Source organism: Canis lupus, chromosome 28 (genome assembly GCF_003254725.2).
Source record: "Canis lupus dingo isolate Sandy chromosome 28, ASM325472v2, whole genome shotgun sequence".
NCBI classification, from domain to species: Eukaryota; Metazoa; Chordata; class Mammalia; order Carnivora; family Canidae; genus Canis; species Canis lupus.
The window spans coordinates 15,224,893-15,246,455 of record NC_064270.1 but is presented as its reverse complement, the minus strand read 5'-3'; the positions used below and the strand labels follow the sequence as shown (position 1 = coordinate 15,246,455).

General features: G+C 52.7%; 1 protein-coding gene and 1 long non-coding RNA gene across 7 annotated transcripts in view; one reads left to right on the top strand and one right to left on the bottom strand.

The window, feature by feature from the left end:
* The first annotated feature begins 1,210 nt into the window (after positions 1–1,210).
* On the top strand, positions 1,211–20,458 carry LOC112672254 (uncharacterized). Of its 2 annotated transcripts, XR_007406675.1 has the most exons (4): positions 1,211–1,553; positions 6,435–6,546; positions 17,354–17,526; positions 18,747–20,458. It is a non-coding gene; the product is annotated as an uncharacterized LOC112672254 (long non-coding RNA). The 2 variants fall into 2 exon arrangements; XR_007406674.1 differs by lacking the exons at positions 1,211–1,553; positions 6,435–6,546 and adding an exon at positions 15,347–17,001.
* The window catches only part of SUFU (SUFU negative regulator of hedgehog signaling), a 122,626-nt gene continuing 108,357 nt past the window's right edge, over positions 7,295–21,563 (bottom strand). For 2 of the 5 annotated variants that reach the window (XM_049103010.1, XM_049103012.1), the window contains exons 11-13: positions 12,909–12,977; positions 11,691–11,787; positions 7,295–10,490 (exon numbers count right to left, since the gene is read on the bottom strand). In XM_049103010.1, the coding sequence (XP_048958967.1) occupies positions 11,692–11,787; positions 12,909–12,977 (165 nt within the window). In that variant the 3' untranslated portion in view covers positions 7,295–10,490; position 11,691. Of the gene's footprint in view, positions 10,491–10,515; positions 11,590–11,690; positions 11,788–12,908; positions 12,978–21,563 lie in introns of those variants that run through there. The other 3 variants (XM_025467050.3, XM_025467051.3, XM_049103011.1) reach the window with 2 other exon arrangements.

Below are 21,563 nucleotides of genomic sequence, written 5' to 3'. Positions count from 1 at the left end.
CGGCGGCCGGGGTCCAGGCGCGCTCGCTCGAGGGTCCTGCCGCGGGCTTTCTCCGCGCTCGCCCGCTCGCCCGCTCTCTCGGGGGGATTTTTTTCCCTTTTTTTTTAAGGGGAGGGCTGGCGGCCTCCCTCAAATTAGGAGAGAGAGAGAGGAGAAAATGCCAAGTCCCGATTTCTCTCCACCTCTGCTCCACCCACCCCGGTCCTTTCCAAAAAATAAAAAAAGATTAGAATTGGAAGAAGTCGGCAGAAAGGCGAGCACCGGCGGCCCCCGGCTGCTGCCCAGGCGACGCGTCCGGGGCGGGCCCAGCCGGTCGCTCTGTCTGTGGGTCGGTTTGTCCGCCCGAAGCTTCACAACTGAGGGGAGGGCACTTCGGGCAGGGTCTCCGCAGCGGCAGTCGCCTCAGAGCTTTATCCTCAGATCAAAAAAAAAAAAAAAAGAAAAAAAGAAAAAAAAAAAAACCCAACACTCTCATCAGGGCCACCTTCAGCCATCTTGCGCTTATTATTATTATTTCAGGAATAATCTGTTTAATAAAAATAGCTGCGTCTCTAGCCCCCTCCCCCCCATCCTAGGCCCCCGCCCCCTTTTAATAATAATCTCGATAATAAAAATGATCTGCGCGCCGGGCAGTTCTTTCCCTGCCTCTGCTCGCTGGGGCTCTGGCGCTGCCCCCGGGAAGCGGGCGGGGAGGGGGGCGCCGCCGGGGCGGGGGTGAGTCCCTGCGGCCGGTCGGTCGGCCCCTCCGCCTCCGCCTCCGCAGCGAGGGAAGGGCGCCCGCGCCGCCACCTAGCCGAAGCAAGGAGGGCGGGCGGGGGAGGGGCCCGGCTCCGGAGACCCGCCGGAGGGGCGCACAGGGGTCCCCGATCTTCCCGCCACGGCCTGGCCTCGGAGTCTGCAGCTGGGGGCGAGGGGATACAATGGGCGCTGGGCAGAGTGCGGCCGGCAGGGCGGGGATGCGGGCGGGCAGGGGGTTGCGGTGAGCCGGACTCTCGAGCTGGAGCGGAGACAGGCGGAGGGTGGTGTCCCTACATCAAGGCCGGTCCCGCTACACGGGAAGGGGGCGGGGAGGCCGGGAGGGGGAGTGGGAGAGAAAGCGGCAGAGCAACTGCGGCGCCTTTAATCAGCACCCGCTGGCTCGGCCCACCCGGCACTGGAGACCGAGCGGACCCGGAGGGGAGGGGGGCATAGGGCGGGGCGAGTTGTCCGGAAGTGCTGTTACAGCGGCTCGGGCTCCCGGCTCCTCCCCTTTTCCCTGTCTGGAGTTGGGGCTGTTCCGGAGGCTGCGCCTCTTATTGGTCCCCAAGCTGGGGCTCCGCCTCTTCAAGGCGGGGCAGACCCGAGAGCCTCACGTGACTCGCACTTACTTCGGTACATTAAACACTAGGGTGGGAGGAGAGTGCCGTGTTTCTTAAAAGGGCGATGATGCCGCTGCGTAGTGGGACCACCTCTTCCTGGGCCTTTTCACCCATAGCTCTTTTTACCTGGGAGGAAGAGGAGGGTTAGTCGATCCGCTCCTTCGGTCTGATGGAAGAGAGCGGGGAACTGCAAAGGTACGCTGTGGGGCAATTTCCCCGATGTCCTTAACACTTTCCCCCACATTTCTGACGCTTCAAACTACCAAGCAAGATAGGCATTATAATCCCTCTTCTATGAATAAGGGAACGGAGGCTTAAAGAAGTGAAGTAGTCTGCTGGAGGTCGAAGGGTCAGTTAACAAATACTTAACAAAAGCCTGCAAGTGCCAGGCATTTTTCTAGGCCCTGGGGATTCCCTGGAGAACATATACCTAATAATAATAATATAATTAAATATACAGGATAATTCCTGTGATTGAGAGTAAGGGGCTCCAGAAAAGTGACATCTGAGTCAAGACCTGAATATTCAGGAGTCAGGCCATTAACAACCCTGGGAAAGAGGGCTTCAGTCAGGAGAAACAAATGGGAAAGCCATAGATTAGTAGGCATGCTCCAGGACAGAAAGGAGGCCATGTGAAAGACAAGAACATACAGGGTTTTTTAGGTCATGGTAAGGAATTTAGACTTGAAGCTGATTATGAGAAGCCCTCAGATGTGGGATATATTTTGGAAATAGTGCCAGCAGGAATAGATATGGGTTAGATATGGGGTGGAGGGGAATCAACATGTTAATAGGAATGGGATCAAGATATGCTTATCGCTGTATATAGAATATCCTCTTGAACTTTTTTTTTCCTCTTGAACTTTTGAAATGTTTCCAGGTATGTACAATTTTTTAATCCCTCCAAGAAGTTTTTGTTTTTTTTTTTAAGATTGTATTTATTTATTTATTCATGAGAGACAGAGAGAGAGAGAGAGAGAGAGAGGCAGAGACACAGGCAGTTGATGTGGGACTCGATCCGGGGACTCCAGGATCATGCCCCGAGCCAATGTCAGGCACTAAACTGCTGAGTCACCCAGGGATCCCCCTCCAAGAAGTTTTTAAATGACTCTGAGGATTTGGGCCTCATAGCGGTGGCCTCATTTGAGTCTGCATGGTGATAACCATTTACCGAGAAGGAGAGAATTGGAGAGAATTAGATTGGGTAGGGAGATTTTTCAGTAGTTCTAAGTTAAATCTGACCTGGCTCAGATATCCCAATGGAAATGTTGTGAAGACAATCATATATATACAGATTTGGAGGAGGTTTGTACTGAGATTATAGATTTTGGAGTCATCAGCAATTACATTCCAAATGGTAGAACTGAGATTCAAATCCAATTCAGAGTAACCAATGAGTCCCTGATCCTTCCATAAAACCAGAGGGCCTCTCTGATCTAGGACTTCCATCTCCTTATTCCTAATTGGGGGGCTAATGTGGGCCCTTCAAGGACAGAGCCCATGTCTTAAGTACTTTGCATTCCCTCACATGGGAGATATGTTGAATGAATGAATGAATGAATGAATGCTGTCTGTCTGACTGAACAAACCAAGGCGAAAATGATTTTCAAGCCCTAATCCTAAATTCTATGCTTAAAGATGGTATAGAGAAACAATAGAATCTAGCTGGCAGCTGTTGGAGGGTCCTTCTCTGGCTTTCTCACCAATACCCTCCAGGATAATCTAAAGGATTCTTTACATTCCTCACCTTTCTAGACCACTCCCCTTAACTTGTAAGATATCATACTCCTCTGTTTTTTTCTTTTTTTTCTTGTCTTTCTAACCACAGACTTCTCCAATTTCCTTTTTTTTTTCAAAGATTATTTATTTATTCATGAGAGAGAGAGAGACAGAGAGAGAGAGGCAGAGAGATAGGCAGAGGAAGAAGCAGGCTCCATGCAAGGAGCCTGATATGGGACTCAATCCCGGGACCCCAGGATCACGCCCTGGGCCGAAGGCAGGCACTCAACCTCTGAGCCACCCAGGCATCCCAACTTCTCCATTTTCCATCTCATAAATGTTGACAGTCCTCAGAGCCCTGCCCTCCATCCTATTCTCTTACTAATCTACCTAGAGCCTCTCCTAAAGCTTTATTACTGTCCTTATACTGATGGCTCCCCACTCAGTATCTCTAGTCCAGAAGTTCACCCTCCTGGTGGCAGATCAGTGTAGTCAACCATGCCATCCACCCAGATGTCTTACAGGCACCTTGATTTCAATGTATTGAAACCTACTTTTTTTTTTTTTTTAAGATTTTATTTATTTATTTGACAGAAAAAGAGACCACAAGCAGGGGAGCTGCAGGCAGAAGGAGAGGGAGAAGCAGACTCCCCAAGGAGCAGGGAGCCGGATGTGGACTCAATCCCAGGACTCTTGGGAACTGTAGGCAGACACTTAACCGACTGAGCCACCCAGGTGCCCCAAATCTTAACTACTTCTTAATATTCCCATTACCTCATTGTATCTCTAGCCTGGATTATTTCAGTAGATCTTAACCAGTTTCTCTGCATCTACCCTTACCTCCCCAAGTCATTTCTCAATATAGTAGTCAGAGAAATCTTTTAAAAATATGCCAGAATGTGGGGCACTGACGTGGCTCAGTTGGTTAAGTGTCTGACTCTTGATTTGGGCTCAGGTCATGATGTCAGGGTCATGGGATCAAGTGGCGCCTAGGGCTTCCGCTCAGCCAGGAATCTGCCTGAAATTCTCTCCCTCGGCCCCTCCCCCTGCTCACTTTCTCTCTAAAATAAATTTTAAAATCTTTTTTAAAAATGTCAAATTGTGTCACTCTTCTGTTCAGAATCTCCCAATGGCTTCCCAACTTCAACCAGAATTAAAGTCAAAGTTTTCTAATTGCCTGCAAGGCAATAGAAAGCTGCCCTCTGTACAAATGATCTCCTGTTATTCCCCTTCTTTTATTCTGCTCCAGCCACACTGGCTTCCGCTTTTGTTCAAATACACCTGGTGTGTCTCTCCTACCCCCAGGGTCTTTGCAGTTGCTCTTCACTTTGCCTGGATCATTCTTCCTCCAGATGTCCCTATTGCACACTTCGTCTTGTCATTGAGATCCTTTGCTCAAATGTCACCTATGCAGCAAGGCCTTCCCTGACTTCTGTATTTAAAAACACACCCCACCCTATCCCTCTCTCTCCTCCTCTGCTTTATTTTTTCTCCATAGTACATATATCTATGTACTATGTATTCTATTTTAAACAAATATTATCTATCTCCCATCACGAAAATATAAGATCTGTGAAAGGAGGAATTTTCTTTAATAATGTTATCTCTGGTGCCTAGAATGGGACCTATCACATAGTAGGTGCTCAATAAATATTTGTTGAATCAATGAATGAGTGTCATTCTCTGTCCCTACTGCTTCCACCTTAACCTAGGCCTGCCAGGTCCTTGCCTCTAATCTTGCTCTCTTTCAGAATATTTTCCATCCAACAGGCAGGGGAATGGTCCTCAAATGAAAGCTTCATGCCTTAAACCTTAAGCAAGTTGAGCTCTACAAATCCCAAGAGTTTGGGGGCTTTTGCCCTTGTTGTTCTGTCTGCCTGGAGGGCTTTTGATAATAAAGCCTTTCTTCTTTTACCCTTCTAGTATCCTTCCGTTTTGACTTAGATGTCGCTTCTTTCAGGAAGCTGGTTTTAACCTCCCCAGACTGGGTTGGGTACTTTTTCTATGTCCATAGCATTGCCCTTTAATAGGGGTTACCACTAACTGAGCAATTACCATGTGCCGGGCATCTCAGGCATATTATCTCATATAATCCTCCCCAAAACTCTGTGAAGTGAGTATCTGTTTGCAGATGAAAAAACCTGCCTAAGTCACACTGACAAGTGGTGGGGTTAGGGTAGGATAGAAGGCAGCTGACTGCCTTTCTCTTCTGTGGCTTTTCCTTACAATTGTTTCGTTGTCTCTTTTCCCCACTGCACTACACACTCCTTAAGTCTCCCAGCATATAGCAGAGGGCCTGGCATGCACTTGTTGAAAGAAGGAGTGAATGAATGCAGACTGTGGATACCCACCAGCAGGCATCTTGCCCCTTCCCCCATCCTGTCCTTAGCTCCCTCCCCAAGACTTCCTGGCTGCAAGGAGGAGAGGAGGGGACTGGGTCAGTCCCATGGTGCTCCCACAGAAGGGGCCAGGAGATGGTTGCTCCTCCCAGACCACATCCTGACCTGCCTCCCCCATGCCTTTTGTGACAAATCTCTCCCTTCCCTGGCCTAGCACAGCACTTCCTCACCCCCACCCTGGCCTCCCCACCTCTTCGATGCAGCCTGCAGCTGCCTCAGTGCCTGGCAGGCTGGGTTGACTCACTTCCAGCTGCATTCTCCTTCTGGTTAGGCCAGTTTGGCAAATCTCTTAGGCTCCCTAGCCCCATGGCTCTGGAGCCTGTGGGTTCTCCTCACCCAGGGCCCTGACACTCTCCCACCCCACATGGGGCAGAGCAGATGCCTGGAGGAATGTACAGGGCTTTTGGAGGCAACATGACGTATCACATGGCAGATTTCTTCCCTCCCTAAACCTAGGGTGGGGTCTCTGCTATAGGCCCAGGAGCCTTTTTCCAGAAATAACCTCAGCCTACTCCTGTCTCTTGGAGCCACCTAAACACAGGATCTTGCTATTCTGTACTCTCTGGGGCAGGAGCTTCACTCTGCCCCTGGGTCTTTCTAGGCTGGTCAGATGAGGAGGATTAGATAATAAGCCCTTCCCTCCACCCTGCCCCCCAATCTCCAAGGGGAAAAGAAAAGAGGAAGGGGTGTGGCCCAGGCCATTCTGATTGTCAGTCTGGCTCCAAATCCTCCTAGTTCCCTTGCTTTGCCTGCCAGAGTGACTGCCCCCCCCCCCACCCCCCAGGACCTGCCCCACTGCTCCAGGGGCCAGCCACAGTTCAGTAGGAGGTCACAGGGGAAGGAGTACTGACCTCTGCCTGGGGAAAATCCCCCCAGCTACAGCTGGTTCTCAAAGAGGACAGAGTGCCTTCATAAGAACTGACACCCCCCTCCCCCTCCCTTCTCATGATACCCCCAGGACTTCTGCCACTAGCCCCAGCAGAACACCCTGGGTGCTACAGTCCATCCTGAGGACTAGGAGAAAAGGCCCTGCTGTTCTCCAAGACAGACAACCAGGCCTAGCACGGAGGGTAAGAACTTGGGGGAGGTCTAGAGGTCTGTGGGTTCTGGGAACCCTTTCTGGGTGAGGACATCCTCTTGCCTGCCTCTAAGATCCCAGGCTGTTGCCTTCTCCTCATGGGGACTGGGCTCTGTTGTGCCATGTCAGGCCCTAGAGAGACAGGAGCTGGGCGATCTACCACCTCCTCACCAAGGCCTTGGCCCAGAGGGGCTCACAGGAAGGGAAGGCTGGCTTGTGTGTCACCCAGTGGGTGTGACAGTTCTGAAGCTGCCTGTCCATCCCACCACTACCAGGTCATGGGTTAGGCGGTTGAATTTCTATGTTGAGAGGAGTGGCCATCTCCTGACCTGAGCTGGAAGGGACATAAGAACCCTAAAACTAGAGGGAAGGAAGGCCCACCTTCTCAAGGGAAAAGGGCTTTTTGAGAGGAGAGAAGAGGAATAAAGAGGGTCTTGACCCACCCACCCACTCCTCTCCCCAGACCTGTTCCTTGCTCCCACACCCCATAACCTTAGAGGAATTTAAGACCAGTGAAAGGGAGCCTGTCTCTGCAAAGTCATTTCTGCATGACTCTAGAGTCACCAGCTGTGTGATCCTGCTCCTTGGCACCCCCTCCACTCCCAACAAGAGTCTTTGGGGACCTTTCCCCACCCTGGCTTCTTTCTAAGTGGCTGAATCCAAACCCACCCCCTCAGCCAGGGCCTCAGGCTTGCCACTCCCCTACTCCAGGCATCCAAAAAGGAGCACAAGATCCAAACTTCTGCAAATATGTTTAATGCACTTAGATTACACAGAGGAAGAGGGAGCAAGAAAGAAACGACATCTAAGTGAGTCACCCAAAAATTCTTACAAAAGTCCCAGGCTGGGTGCAGCCCCCAGGAACCGAGTCACTGTTGACATTAGAAACTAATATAAAATTTTATAAAAGTCTGCTCATTGCAGCATTCAGGTACTTGTACAAAAGGAAGGCTCTCTCTATAGGGTTCCTGACTTGTAACAGGGACCCAGGTACCTCACCTGGCATGGAGGACCTGGAAGCCAGAGAGGAAAACAACTGGATAAAAAAATACAGTCAAGGGAGTTCTCTGCTGGTTTGCCCCATAGGGGCATCAACCTTCGTAATTTTTTCCCCTGCTCTCAACTCAATCTCAAAACTCAGTCCCAAGATCCTCTGTGCATTTTTTAAAATGCTCTAGCCCTTTAGACTCTTCTGAGGCTTCATAGTCCCTTCCCTGAAGCCTGGCCTTTGGAAGAGGAAGAGAAGGGCAGGAGGAGGCACCTGCTCCCTGGCCAGACCTGAGACCTTGCATGAGACACTCTACCCCTCAGAATGACAGCTGGGTCTGCAGCCCTCTTGCAGTCCACCCTGGACCTGAGGAGTCCAAGAGTCTGCCATATGTAGGTGGCAGGCCAACTGCATGGGGGAGCCCCTTCCTCTCAGAAGTTTTAGCCAGAGGGACTCAGAAGGAGGGGGGTAGGACCGGGCAAGCCACAAGGGAGAGAGGCAGATTTAGAGAAGGAGACTTCTCACCTCCCCAGGTCAGTATGTCAGGGCTCCTGAAGAGCTTCAGGGAGGGAGAGAAGTGGTACATTTAGTGAGTACTCACTCTATGCCAAACGCCATGCTGGGCATGCTACACGGTCAGCCTCACTTGGTCCTCAGTGAGGGTCCCCTCTCACCAGCCAGCAGAACCCCCTCCCAGAGGAACCTCTAGAAGGCCTGGTCAGAGATGGTGGATGCTCTGCTACTCCTGCAGAGTCAATGCACCATAGGGAAATGAGACAGAGGCCTGGCCCCAGCTGGACCTTGGAGGTTCCTGACGTCATAGGACAGGAAGGGGCCACAGGTTTCATGGGCTCACGGTCTCAGAGCTCACCTGCTTCCTGCCTGCCTCCCATACTGATGACAACACTTAGCTCAGAAAATACCTCCTCCCCACCAGCCAAAGCAGGCAGGCAGAGGCAGGTCCCCAGAAAGAATTTGCGGAGAGGCAAATCAGGGTGGCATGGAAAGGACACAAGCTAATGGCACCTCTCTGGCCATGAAACATTAAATGATAAGAGCTTCAAAGGCAGGGATGTTGTGATGGGCAAAGGCCAGAAAATGTCCTTTTGGAAAAGTCCTTGGAGCAGAAGGCTACTGCCAACATCAGGTCCAGAGGAGCTTCCATCTTCATTGGTGGAGGCCTAGAGCCTATCTCTCCCAGTATTCCAGGATGATCCACCTTGAAGCTCTGAGTTTGATGGAGTTAACTGGGTCGCCCTGAGGGTGTGTGCAGAGAAGCAGCCAGGGCCTTGTAGCCCTTTGGAAGTCCAAATCTTGCTCCCTGGAGAGCCTGGCCACTGCCCTCATGACCACTGGAGGCAGCTCTTTGGCTGAGTCTCTCATCAGAGGGGTCTTGTACCCCAGGGGCCACCTATGGCACTGTTGTGGTGCCCATGTGGGTGGCAGGTGCAGACAGGGCAGTGTCTGGTCCTCTGAGCCCCCTGACAGACCAAAGGACTTTGTTTTGGAAAGGCCTGAAGGGAGATCTTGAAATAGCAGTCCCTAGAGTCAGGGGTGAGAGGGCCCAAAAGGGAATTGTTGATTCCAGGTCAGACAGCGGTGGGAGACAACCCAAGAGGAGCCCCAAACCCACAGGCCAGAGATAGGTCTATTTCTGGGAGGAAGACCATGAGATCTGCAATAGTGGGGCATGGGACTATGAGACCAGGATGCAGGAAAAGAGGCCCAGGGAATGAAATGGGGCATGAAAGACAAGAAACGAATGGACGCAGGGAGGATGAGGGCCACACAGTGCAGTGTTTGCAAAATCAAAGTGAAGGACATGGTGAGAGGTTGGTTTTTTCCATTTTTAATATGCCAGAGTCTTGCAGCCTGGAGGCTGGGAGGCCTAGGATAGGAGGGAACAGGACAGGAGCTGGAGACCTAGTCCCTGAATGGCAGGTGAGGATGGTCTACATGGTGCTGGGCCTCACCCTCTCTCAGGTAGATGTCGATGGGTGGACAAGGCCTGGAAGAGGAGGCTGGGGTTACCAAGTCTCTGAGACCATGGTGGTCCTTGAACTTTGCCAGGGGGCCTAGTCCACTTGAGAACCAGCAGCACCTCCTCTTAGCCCCAGCTAAACTGAGCTGAAGACTGCACCGGGGCGCATCTCAGCTCTCCCCCCTACCCCAGACTCCACCAGGCCCAGCTGGGAAGAAAAGCCTGTGAAGCTGGCTCCTCTGGGCCCTGGGCTGGCAGGCAAACACTGGCACCATCTCTGGTGGTGGCTCATGGGGAGACAGCCCCAGGCCCTTGTCTGAGAGAATGAGAAAGTTCATCTGGGAATAAAGTTCTGTTTAAAAAACATTATATACACGGCTTCTGGACATCTTTGAAGACCAATAAAATACCATCCGGTTTCTACAAAATAAAATAAGGAGGAAGAAAACCAAACAGGATCGGAGGGATTGTTCCGTGGCCAGAGGAGCTGGCCTAGCAAAGGCTTCCCAGAAGAGAGCTGGGCAGTGTGTGCACCGGCCGTTCCACTCCCTCCTGCCGGACTGCGTGGCAGGGGATAGGTGAGAATGAGGCCTGTCTCCACCTACGGTCACATCAAAGGTCCAGAGTCAAATCTCAAACCACAACCTATGGCAGTGGCAGGAGGGGAAGGTTTGCGTTTGCCCACTCCCAGCCCAGAGGGCTTGGCCGGCTGGGGGGGTGAAGCCCCTGAGCTGCAGGTGAGGCAGGTGCGGTGGCTGCGCAATCTTCCTCATACATGTCCTTTTATTTGTGGGAATCTCTTTTACGCAGTTGTTACACTGGAAGTCACCGGGGAGCAGCTGGGCTCTCCCTTGGCCCCTGCAGGGCCCAACTCAGGCTAGTGCAGTGGACTGTCGAACACCACGTCGGGCAGAATGGAGACTTTCAGCTTCTTTTCAGGCCAGCTGTACTCTTTGGGAAGTTTGAACTGTGGAGGAAGCAAGCACAGAGCCAGAGTGTACACAGTTAGCAGAACTCACTGCCTTCTTTCCAAGTTGCCTAAAGAGATCCCAGAGCCCTCGCCCATGTGCTGTCCCCCAGGTGCTAGGGGCAAGGGAGGCCAACGGTGCCTGGCTTCGATTGCAAATGCTATTCCCAGGTGGGTGGCTGGGGTTAAGCTGCTAGAGTTCCGTGACCCCTTCTTTCTCCTGGCCCTGCCAATAATTAACTGGGGTTGGAGGAGGCCTGTTTTCTAACTCTTTCTTGACTGTGCTGACCTCCCTCCAACTCACTTCCTTGGTTCTGCCTCCGGCCACAAGCATGTAAGGAATCTGCTCCCTGAGGCCCTGGGGCTGGGGGCTGGGGGGCAGGGAGGAGGGTGCAGATGCTAGAGGGAAGCGGCTTGAGGTCTGGAATTCTGTGGTCCAGGCTCTGCCATGGCTTTTCTTGCAGAGGCTGGTGCCGAAGGACCCCGGAACCCGCCCTCTGTGGCCTTTGCCAAAGGGTCCAAAGGGAAGGAGGCCCTGGCTCGGCCTCAATTGGGGAAGAGGGGCCAGACAAGGGTGGCTGAAAGTGATTTCTTGGGCCTGGTGTGCCCCCATCCTGCTCCCCTTTGTTCAAGTTCATCTGTTCCCCAGGGTCCCCAGCCTGAGCATGGTGCCAGTGGGGGCCGGGGAGAGCCCACATTTTTCCTACTCCAGTCCAGGGATCACTGATTTGCTTACAGTTCTGTGTCTCAGCCTTTGGTGTGGGGTGGGGGAAAGAGGCTGCTAGATCTTATTTCCTCTGTATTCAGGGACCTTGCATGTGGTCTGGCACACAGCTGGTGCGCTCACGCTCACGAGATGCTCACTGACTTGAAAACAGGGTCTGCCTCTCATGACCCCTACTGCCTCAGGGCGAGGTGAGAAGTCAGGCCAGGCTGGAAAGGAGGGAAGAACAGGGCCCTCAGCCTGCCTAGAGCTGGAGCTGGAAGTGGACAGGCCTGATGCTTCCTGGTTGGCTCCCTCTCCCTCCCTCTGATGGGGAACTTCTCCAAGCCAGGACCAAAGTAGAGAGTGAGGCAGGGTGTGGGGACAGCCTCTGGACTGAGAAGCAAAAAAAAAAAAAAAAAAGTCATTTTTAGTGACCTACTTTCCTAAGCTCCCCCTGGCTCCTGTCCCTCCTGCCTGGACTGTCCCCCTCCTACCTCAACACCCAAGCTCAAAGCAGCGGTCTGGCGCAGCACCATCCCAGTGAGACACGGCCTCTCCGGAAGCACTCCTGGGCAGCTGGCTCTGGTCTGACTGAATAGAAGCCAGGCCTCAGGGATCAGTGACTCGAGGGGGTTGATTGGCTGGCATGGATCGGGTACTTGGTGACTTTGGAATGTATAAATTTGAGTGAACTTCTGAAGCCACATCCCAGAGGATTGAGGTGACCTCAGGCTCTGAGGAGTTGCTGTCCACCTGGAGACCTGGATAGGGTAGTCTCACCCTGTGTGCTCTCCTCCACCTGGTTGATGTCAGAGGCCACCATGTGCTGGCCCATGTGGCCCTGGGAGCACTGGCAGCTATAAGCTCCAGCCCTGGATGAAAGCTAGCTCCTACATGGCCTCCTTCTGGCTTAAAAGGCTGGCCCCTATGTGGACTCCCCCAGACACACTTCCCGGCAGAAAGGGCAATGGAAGGGTCTGTCTGTCTCTGCCACAACAGGCAGGGGAGGGCCCAGAAGAGCTCTCCAGAGGCCTGGCTAGGTTGCTAATGTTCCACTAACCTATGGGGCATTGAGGCCAGGAAGGCTCAGATCCCACTGGGGTGCTGTAGGAGGCTGGGGGAGGGGAAGGGACTTTCCAGAATGAGGTAAGTCCCTGCAAATGAGGATGCCAGGAACAAGGAAGAAAAACAAAGGGGATTATGGGCTCCATTCCTGCACCCCAGATGAGTAGACAAGGAAGGCACGAGCCCCCACCTGGCCTGCCAGCTCCTCCGCCTGGAAGAGGCAGACCCAGAGGGGAGAGCTCATGGCTGGAGAAGGGAGGAAGGAGACTGACTCCTGGGTGGCCTGAGGCAAGAGCAGGAGTCCCTTACTGCCCACCAGAACTCCCCAGTGGAATGTTCTCTGGCAGCAGGCGTAGGCTTTCTGTTCAGAACCTGCCAGGGAACAGCAGGGGCTGGGGAAGAACTACCAGCCTGAGGGCCCTGGCTGCCTCCTCAGTGAGGTTCTCAGGAGCCGCCAATTCAGACAATTTGCTGAGTGTCCTTATAACAGGGTGGGGCAGGGGGTGGTGGGAAGCCAGAAATAAAGCTGTTTAACATCCCCAGGGTCTCCTTTCTGGCCCATCCCCACACCTCCGGGACAGACAGACTGAAAGACACCCATGGGCTCCTGGGGATTGGAAGCCGCTGTTAGAATGAAACAGGCTTACTTCCTCTGGAGAAGTCAAATCTTCTAAGTCCTCCAACATTTTCTCTACAAACTCTTCAGTCAACAGAATCTGGGAAGAAGGTACAAGACAAGCGTTTATGATTATTTTTTAATATATGGTCTTTTTGTCAACTGCCAAGCCACAGAACTTTCTTCTGGCCATGGAGTAGATATGAGCCTGTTTTAGGGACAGAGAGAAGTGCTCGAAGCCTCTCCCAGACCGTCATTGTTCTCCCCCACCTCCACCTGCCTGCAATATGGCTAGGACCGGGGCAGAGAAGGAAGGGTGTCAGAGGACAATGGGGAAGCAAGGTGGGGGATGTGGGAAGAGAGCATCGCTGGGCCCCAGAAGGGATATGAGTCCCTGTTCCAGCAGTCTGCGCCTCTTGCACGCTGCAGGGAGTAGCAGGGGGCAATGGAGAAGCAGGCACTAGGCAAGAGCCCCATGCCCAGCGGGGCTCACATGCTCCCCCTTACTCCCAACTTGGTAGGACAAAAGGAATCTGTTTGGATTTGGAATACAAGCCATGTCTGGAATCTGGAAATGCCCCGGAAGGTACATCCAAGAATGTCTGAGCTGGAGAATTTGTGGAGATTATGCACCAACCTCTCCCCTTTTACAGATAGGAAAGGGACTCTCAAGTCCTCTTTCCATCTGTAGCATCCACACTTTCTCAGGTCGGAAGCTCCCAAACCCCTGCCCTGATGACCTCATTCAGCCACTGAGTTCTTCAAAACTTCAAGAACCCTCTTCTGCAGGTCACCTCCCAGCTGTCCCACTTCGCTGTTCTAGTCTGATGCCTCATCACCTCATGGCCCCACTATTCAGTGGGCACCACCCCTCCCCTTTTGGGCATTCCTCAACCCAATGGGCCATTTTCCCAATGGCTCCTCTGCCCAGGCTGGCTCTGCAGAGCCAGGCCAAGCTCACACCAGGCCCAGGCTGAGGATGTCTTTCCTCTTCCCTCCAACTTTCTCCTCCCTGTGTTGGCCCAGGGGGCCTCCTGGCCTCGGCACCAGATCCTTCTACACCTCTCCCGGTTGTGGCTCCACCGACTTCTGGTTTGCCTCCTCCAGCAAACTCTGAAGGCCCTGGGTGAGGCACAGAGGGGGAAGGACAATGAAGACCAAGGTGAGGGACTCCAGTGAGGGAAAGCCCTCTAGAAGGATGGGGATCAAGAACTTGAGAAAATACCCCTCAGGTTCTCCTGGGAGTTGTCCACTCTGGTAAGTGGAATATCTATATATCTAAAATACAGTCAGCTTGTGAGATTAAGTGAAATGATGCAGAAGAGCAGCAAGCAGGGTCTCTGGGGACCCCACAGGATGGAGGACTCCAAGGGAAGGAAGCTGATGGGGTGGAGGTACGAGCAAGGAATGAGAAGCCTGAGTGAGGAAACCGCCGCTGTACTAGGCATTGTGCTGATAGCTCATGTAGCTTATCTCCTCTAGTCTCCTCCCAGATGAGGAAACTGAGGCATAGGCAGGTTATGTAATGTGCCCAGTATCACATGGTTTGTGAGTGGCTAAGATAAGACCATATCCCAGTCATGTCTGGACTCTAAAGTAGTGCCTGAGGTATAGTGTCCACATCTGGGGCTCTTCCCCACACAGCATTTATGCATTTATTTGCTCTTCCACTCATCTGCCCACCGATCCATTCAATTCCACAGCACTCCCTAGGTGCCTCTGCTAGGCCTGGCCCTGGATGGAGCCCCAGGGACACAGGCATGAGAGCAGTCCATACTCTACCTGGACATCCACCCTTTCTTGGTTGACAGGGAGCCGAAGAATGTCTCCTTCCCAGGCTACAAGCCAATAGTCAGTAACAAAATAGCTCTGACCACTGGCTCCCATCTCACCAAAGGTTTTTCTGTTTGAGGAGCTCAAGCCTCAAGTGAGGACAGAAACCAGATTTAGATGGGCAAAGTCAGTCCAGGGAGATGCCCACCGGAGGTGGCCCCTACCGCCCCCCTTCTTCCTCCAAGTGCTCCAGGTGGCTCCTTCCAATCATACCCCAGTCGTCCCACTTCCAGAGCCCTCTCTACTCCTCTTACCCCAGGGTTTTGTCCCTCCCTCCCCCCCGTCAAAGTCCAGAGTTTCCCTACCAGTTATCACCAGTCTGCTTGAGTAGCACAAAAGTCACATTCATATTTTTGGCATTTCCGGGGCTTGTTGCCATCTCTGCAAATGCTAGCACAAACACAAGCATACCTAAAACCCAATTATATTACAATGGCTCCAGTCCGGGCCAGGCTGGGCTGATTTCTAGCCCACAAATAATTTAGAGGGAGGGACTTTCTGCCAGAAAGGTAAATAGGCCCGGGACTGTAGTGCTGGGGCTGAGGTAGAGAGGAGGGTTCCCAGGGACGGCGACCACCCAGTGAGACACCAGAGAGCTGTTACTTAACAAGGGGAAAGGCAACCCCACCAATGCTGAGCTCAGTCCTAAGCCAGTTCCTCTGACAAAGGTCTGGAAGAGGTAGTGGAGAGAGGGTACGTTATGGTGGCTTTTAGCAGAACCACCACCAGTGCACACCATCTGTGTGTGGACTCATTTTATACTCAGCTGGGGGAGGGGATGGCAAGACCAGAAAAGAGGATAAACCCTGGTTGCTCCTCAATTTTCACTTTTGGTGACTTGCTGGTTCCTGCTGGAAACTTCACATCATTTTAAGAGAATTGAACAGAGAAAATTATACACAAGATCTGCATGATATTAAGGGTGACATTCCCTGCAAAGAAACACGACAGACTGTCATAGCTCCAGGCATCTAATTTAATTTCCTTTGGGAGTTAAACCTTAGAAGCTTGGATTGAACAAACAGGCCCTGTTCTTTGTATATTTCAGACCTGGAGCTGAGAATGTTAACAGATCTTATCAACAGGACACTGGAGATAGACAACTGTGACGGAGCAGCTCCTGGGCGCTCTCCTGAGCAACAGACGCGCCGTTGTGATGCAACTGTGGGAAAAGCCTGTGCAGTCTGGGGCTTGAGGCGCTGGAAACTCACTGGGTCCCCATGGGGCTGCCTGGCTCTGCCACAAATAATAACAGGATGGTTACAATGCCAGTAGTAATGATAACACCACTACCAGCAGAAGCACTACCTCTTCCATGTGCCAGGCACTGGGCTAAGGGCTTGACTGGCATCATTTCAGTGAGCCCTCCTGGCGGTCTTGCAGAGGAGGTAACTGTCACCCCCATTTTGCAAATGAGCAGGTGTTGAGAGGAGATAAGGCTCCTGGACTTTAGAACAGTGATCTGACCCCATTGTGGTACCAGATACATTCTTCCGGCCTGGGGAAAACACCCCAATTCTAGAAGCCTTATATACTCAGGACTAACTCTTCTCTTTCCTCTGATGGGGGAGGTGAAGGTGACTTTGGCTTCTACCAATGGCTGAGAAGACCAGTCATCCCAACCCAACCAGCCACACACCTCCTCAAGAGGAACAGCCCTGCTCAGCTCAAGAGGGCTGAAGTCCTGAGCATCAAAGGCACCCAGCTGCTCAAAAACCAAGTTGGCCACTTGGAAAGGAAGGCAAACCATACCCAAAGATCATGTCCAAGTGGGAACAGCAAGGCACATTTACAGGCCAGCTTAGTAAATGCATACATAAGGCAACAGTTACTCTAGCCCAGAAAACAGCAATAGAAATAACAGTAATAATACGGAAAATGACAATACTACTCAGTAATGTCTGCACTCACCAAGAGCTGGGCATAAAATGCTTATGTTTGTGCACAAATAGCCTGTAGAGGGAGGAGGCTCTCTAGAGAGCAGCTAACTCCTCTGGGAATCTTCTGAAACTATGGAGATGTCATCCAGACGTTCTAAATCGGAATACCCCGACAAGGCCAAGGCACCTGCATTTTTGAGGCACCCCAGGAATCGTGGAGTGGAGAATACTCAGACACACACAGGGGGAGGGGTTTTGGGCACAGGTTTAACCAACAGAGGTGAGTTGGTGGCTGCAGCTTTACCATCATCTAATTGGCCAAGCTGTGAGGGGAATAGTGGCTCTGCTCCCCACCTCAACCTCCACTCTTGGAATCCAGACCAACAGCCTTCTCCAAGGTGTTCACACCAGGTACCTTAGGACAGCCAGGCTGGTTAGTGATGAGGGAGGGCTGTCAACAATCTCCCAATTCCCCAGGCCCCAGCAAGTTCCAGAAGGAACCCGAAAAGTGATCTTTTGTGGTGCCTGCTCTGGGCAGGCTCTGCTGTGCTGCAGGCAGAAGCCCAGCTGCTGCAGATCTGATTCAAATGTCTGTGGTTGGTGCTATTTCTGAGTCTGCAAACAGCGCTGACAATGCCCACTCCTTCCCCTCGATATGACAATCCACACTTTGTCCGGGGCCCTGTTTGCTCTTCGTGTTGACACGTTGTTCTTGCTTCCCGACAAGTTTGGCTTTCTTTTTCCTTCTCTTTCCTTCTTTCAGAGGCGGAAATGTGTTGTTTATAGGGCAGGGCCTGCCAAGGAACTGCTCTGGCGCCCACAATGGCCAAGGAGGCGGCAGGATGAGGATGCAGTCCGGTCTGTGTACCCCCAACTCCAATGGGTCAGACGAAAGCCAGAAAACAGCTTGGAGACCCCCCAGACTTGGGAGCAGAGGTGTGTGTGGCACACATTAATTTCCTGTTCTCAGTGGGTGGTGAGAAGTTGGCTCTGGTGGCCAGGAGCAGGCTCAGACTCCTCCTGCTCTGGTGCCTGGCTGATGAGGGCACAGCGGGCCATCACAGTCTTCTCCCCAGGCACAGTGGTGGGATTTAATCATATCTGGGTGTAACCCTGGACAATGAGGTCCCATGGCAGCCCAAGCAAGGGTCTCCAGGGAGAACAGGTTGTGGCCAGGTTCACCAATAGAAGGAGAATCAGTAGAGATGCTGGAGAGGAACTGCACAGGGCCTGGGCTAGGGACTGCCAAGTGTCTTCCACACAATGTCCAAATGGGTGGATGGGGACAGGAGGAGGTGGGGACTTGTCCAGAGGACAGTGGTGAGTCAGCCACCAGGCTAGGATGAGAGCCCAGCAGTGATTCCCAAACTTGGCCTGGAGTGGCGAGCCCACTCAGGACAGCAGCTGGGCATCTTCTCCCAAGCTAAAGCCTCCCATCAAGGCTGGTAGGGAATGGCTGGGAATGGGGGTGCCACCTGGGTGAATTGTTAGACACCACACAGCTGAGAAAGCATTGCGGGGCTTAAAAAAATATTCTCATATTTGGTGGTGTGACCTTGTGACCTCTGGGGCAGACTTCTCCCACTTCAGATCAACCCTAGCTGGGGACTGATGAACCACTCAGTCTGGGCCGGGCTCCTGCTCAGAAGACTAACAGCCCAGTGTTGACAGACTCAAGGGAGAGAGGCTTGTTAAAGCTACCAGGCTATGGAATGCTGGGGGAAGGTGTGCAAGAAAGGATGTTGGCAGGCCTCCCCCAGGATCTGAAGACCCTCCTGCAAAGCTTTGGAGTTGGCTGACAGGCTTTCCAAACTCCACAAGGATGAAAACAGCAGATGGTAGGGCAGATGGAGTCAAGGTGTTGACCTCCGGAAACTGCGAAGCCTATAGAATTGGAGGATTCCTGCCTTTCCAGCTCCTCCAGGAAGCAGGGAGTGTCCACTGAGTTCACCCTGGGGTTGCAGACAGCCCTGCCTTTCCATATGCTGGGACCTGGGCTTCCTTGGGGCTGGAGAGATGGGGGGAGGAGAGGTGCAGGACCAGGAGAAGGCAGGTGCGCAGGCCTGTTTGGGGCCACTCCACATGCTCCAGTGAGGTCCCCGATTCCCTCTACCTTTTTCTTTCAGCCTCTCCTCTGTCGCTCTTCTCTCGTGCAGGGTGTCTCTGCCATGCCTTTTCCCCAAGAGATAACAGTCCTGGGCTGGTAGCCAGAACAAAGTGCCAGGGCTGGGCGCAAGGGCTTCCAAGGCTGTTGAGGCTGATGTAAGAAAGTCATCCTGGCCCTCCTCATTCAGCTGGGATCAACAGGGAGCGTTCAAGTAGCAGCCAAGAAAACAGAAGTCTGGAGCTCTTCACGTATGTGGGCCTGCTGTATTCAGCTCCTTCCTACTCCTTCTGTCCCCAACAGGCCTGGTACACAAGGGCCAAGGAGACACCCCTGCTCTTGGGAGAGTGAGTGAGAGACTCCTGTGGGGGGAAAGGGTCAGTCCCCTGCATGTTGGGGAACCCCCTCCAGAGGGGCCTGGCACCATTCTTGATCCAGTGGAGTGGCCCTTCCTCGGTGATGAGCCTGACGCCAGGCCTCCATGAGGTCCTGCAGACTCCTGGTAGACCAGCAGCGCCACAGGGAGCCTGAGAGGCCCCCAAGTAATTACAAGCCTGGATTCCCACAAGCTAGGGAGCTGCCTGTGACCACAATGGCAAGACCCTAAAGGGGAAGGCAGGCTGGCAGTCAGAAGCAGAAAGTGCTGACTGCTTTGGGGGTGGGGAGGAGGGCTGCTGTGGGTGTTGGCTCCATGGCTGAGGACTGGCTGGGGGCAGAGTCAGAGGGTTTCCCAGAGCTCCCTGGAAAGGGCCTGAGAAACCCCTCGGTGAGTTGAGGGTGCATGCTTGGGGAGTGGGGCCCCAGCCAGCCTTCCTGGGAGCTCCCCTGTGAGCTGGCCCATGGTGGACCACACTAATGAGCCCATAACACAGGCCTTTGATTAAGCAGCTCCCAGCACAGCAACTTTATTGAAACATGCCGAGGCAGCGGCTGGTTCCCACCGCTCTGGTTCCCTGGGCAACAGTGCATGGGAGGGGCCATGCCCAGTGCTTCAGTTGCCTGAGGGGCTGCCCAAGGGTGAGGGGAATGGACCTGGGAGCACAACACCAGTAGCTCTGGGATAAGGGGCCCTGGGACTGGGGTTGGGGGTCAGAACTCTGGGGGCACGGAGGGGCAATGTCACATCTGCTGAGTCCTTTGGGGGCCAGGGCTCCTGGGCTGCTGAGAATGGAAATGGTGAGCATCCCTTCCTCAGGGTAGGAAGGTATTCCAAGAATGGCAAGACTCCAAGGACAGGTTCAGAGGTGAAGATGTAAGATGTAACGGGAGAATTTCTTCTTGAGTTTGGAGAGTCTCTGGTCCCTACTTTCCTAAGAAAATGTTCTTGAACCTTCAATACACATAAGTGCTACCTGAGGACACTTCTGAGACCTGTGAGCACAGTCACCTACTGGGAATGATGACCTGTGAACTCGGCTCTCAGGGGATGCTGGGTTCTCCTGCTGGGGCCCTACCTCCCCCTTCCTTGTCAGTTCTGCCCAGGTAGGAGGCAGCCCTCCTTCTCTCCATGGAGGCAGCCTGGCTTTGGAGGACATAGCTGGGGGTGATGGGGAGGTCCTTTCCACTTGTGCAGTCCTAGTTTCAAATGTTACACTTCAGAGCTTTTGCTACAGTAACTACCAACACTACATGGACAGAACTCTAATGTTACCAAGTGGGACTTTTAAAATGTATTTATAACTTTATGGTTCAAAGTAATTTTGTTATGAAACAATGTAATAACAACAGTGGAAAAAGGCAAGATAATTTATGGAACACAATATTCCTAAAGCACTAGCTTCCATTTCTACCTCATTCTGTCTGAGGAGTGTGGTTGGTGTCCTTTGTTTGCTGTTTGTTTTAATTAAGGGTTAGTATTTGGGTGGGGGGAGGAGGGAAGAGGCCCGAAGGAGGAAAAACTCAGCTGCAAGCTCTCTCTCTCTCTCTCTCTCTCTCTCACACACACACACATGCCCACACACACACACACACACACACACGCCCACATTACCAGTAAGTATGCTTCACAGACCCCCCAGACTGGGTTAAACCCACAAAACCAGCATAATTCCCTTCCCCTCTACTATAACCACCCCTCCACACACCACAAACAAGGCATAGTCAAGTTGTGCATTAGGGCAGATCCCCTTTCTGGATACTCCTGAGAGAGGTAAGGTAGATGTTCTTCCTCCCAAATGCCAACAAAGATAAAAGGGTGTTGTTTCCCTAATATATCTGGGAGTGTGCTGGACCAGCAAAGTACCCATTAGAGACCTGGGACAGGGTGGGGGCTGGAAGGAGGCCTGTGGCTCTCAGGCCCCAGCACCCCACTTGGCAGTGTCTCTGAAGCTGTGCTCCAGCCAGAAGAGCAAAGGAAGCACAGAGTGTTCTGGACAAGCCAGCAGGTTTCTGTGTAGAAAAGGTTTCCACTAGGAGGAAAAGGAAAGCCATTAGATGAAGAGAATGGGGAGGCTCTGTCTGCTGAGGCCTGCTCATCCCAGCCCTGGTCCAGGTCCACATGCCCATTTTCTAGGAATTCTGGTGAGATTTCCACAGAGCCACTTAAGAGTGGCTTCCATACTTCCTCCTATTCTGTTCACCCTTGGTTTCCTGGACTTTGGTTTATCTAGGGTGCAGGAAGTCTCACATCCCTCAAATCTGGATTTCCATGGCAAACCAATGGCCAAGGCCTAGAGAGTCATCCCTGGTGTCTTGAGTGATGGGAGGAGAGGCCAGGAAGTGCTCTAGAGCTGATGGGATAGGCAGCAGCATCCACACTCCACAAGGCTTCCCATAGCTAGGCCCTCTGGAAGGGAGTCACCAAGAGCTGCTGAGGGAGGAGAAGGAGGGGAGGGAGAAGGCGGGTGTGGGAAGAGCCCACAGAAAGAAG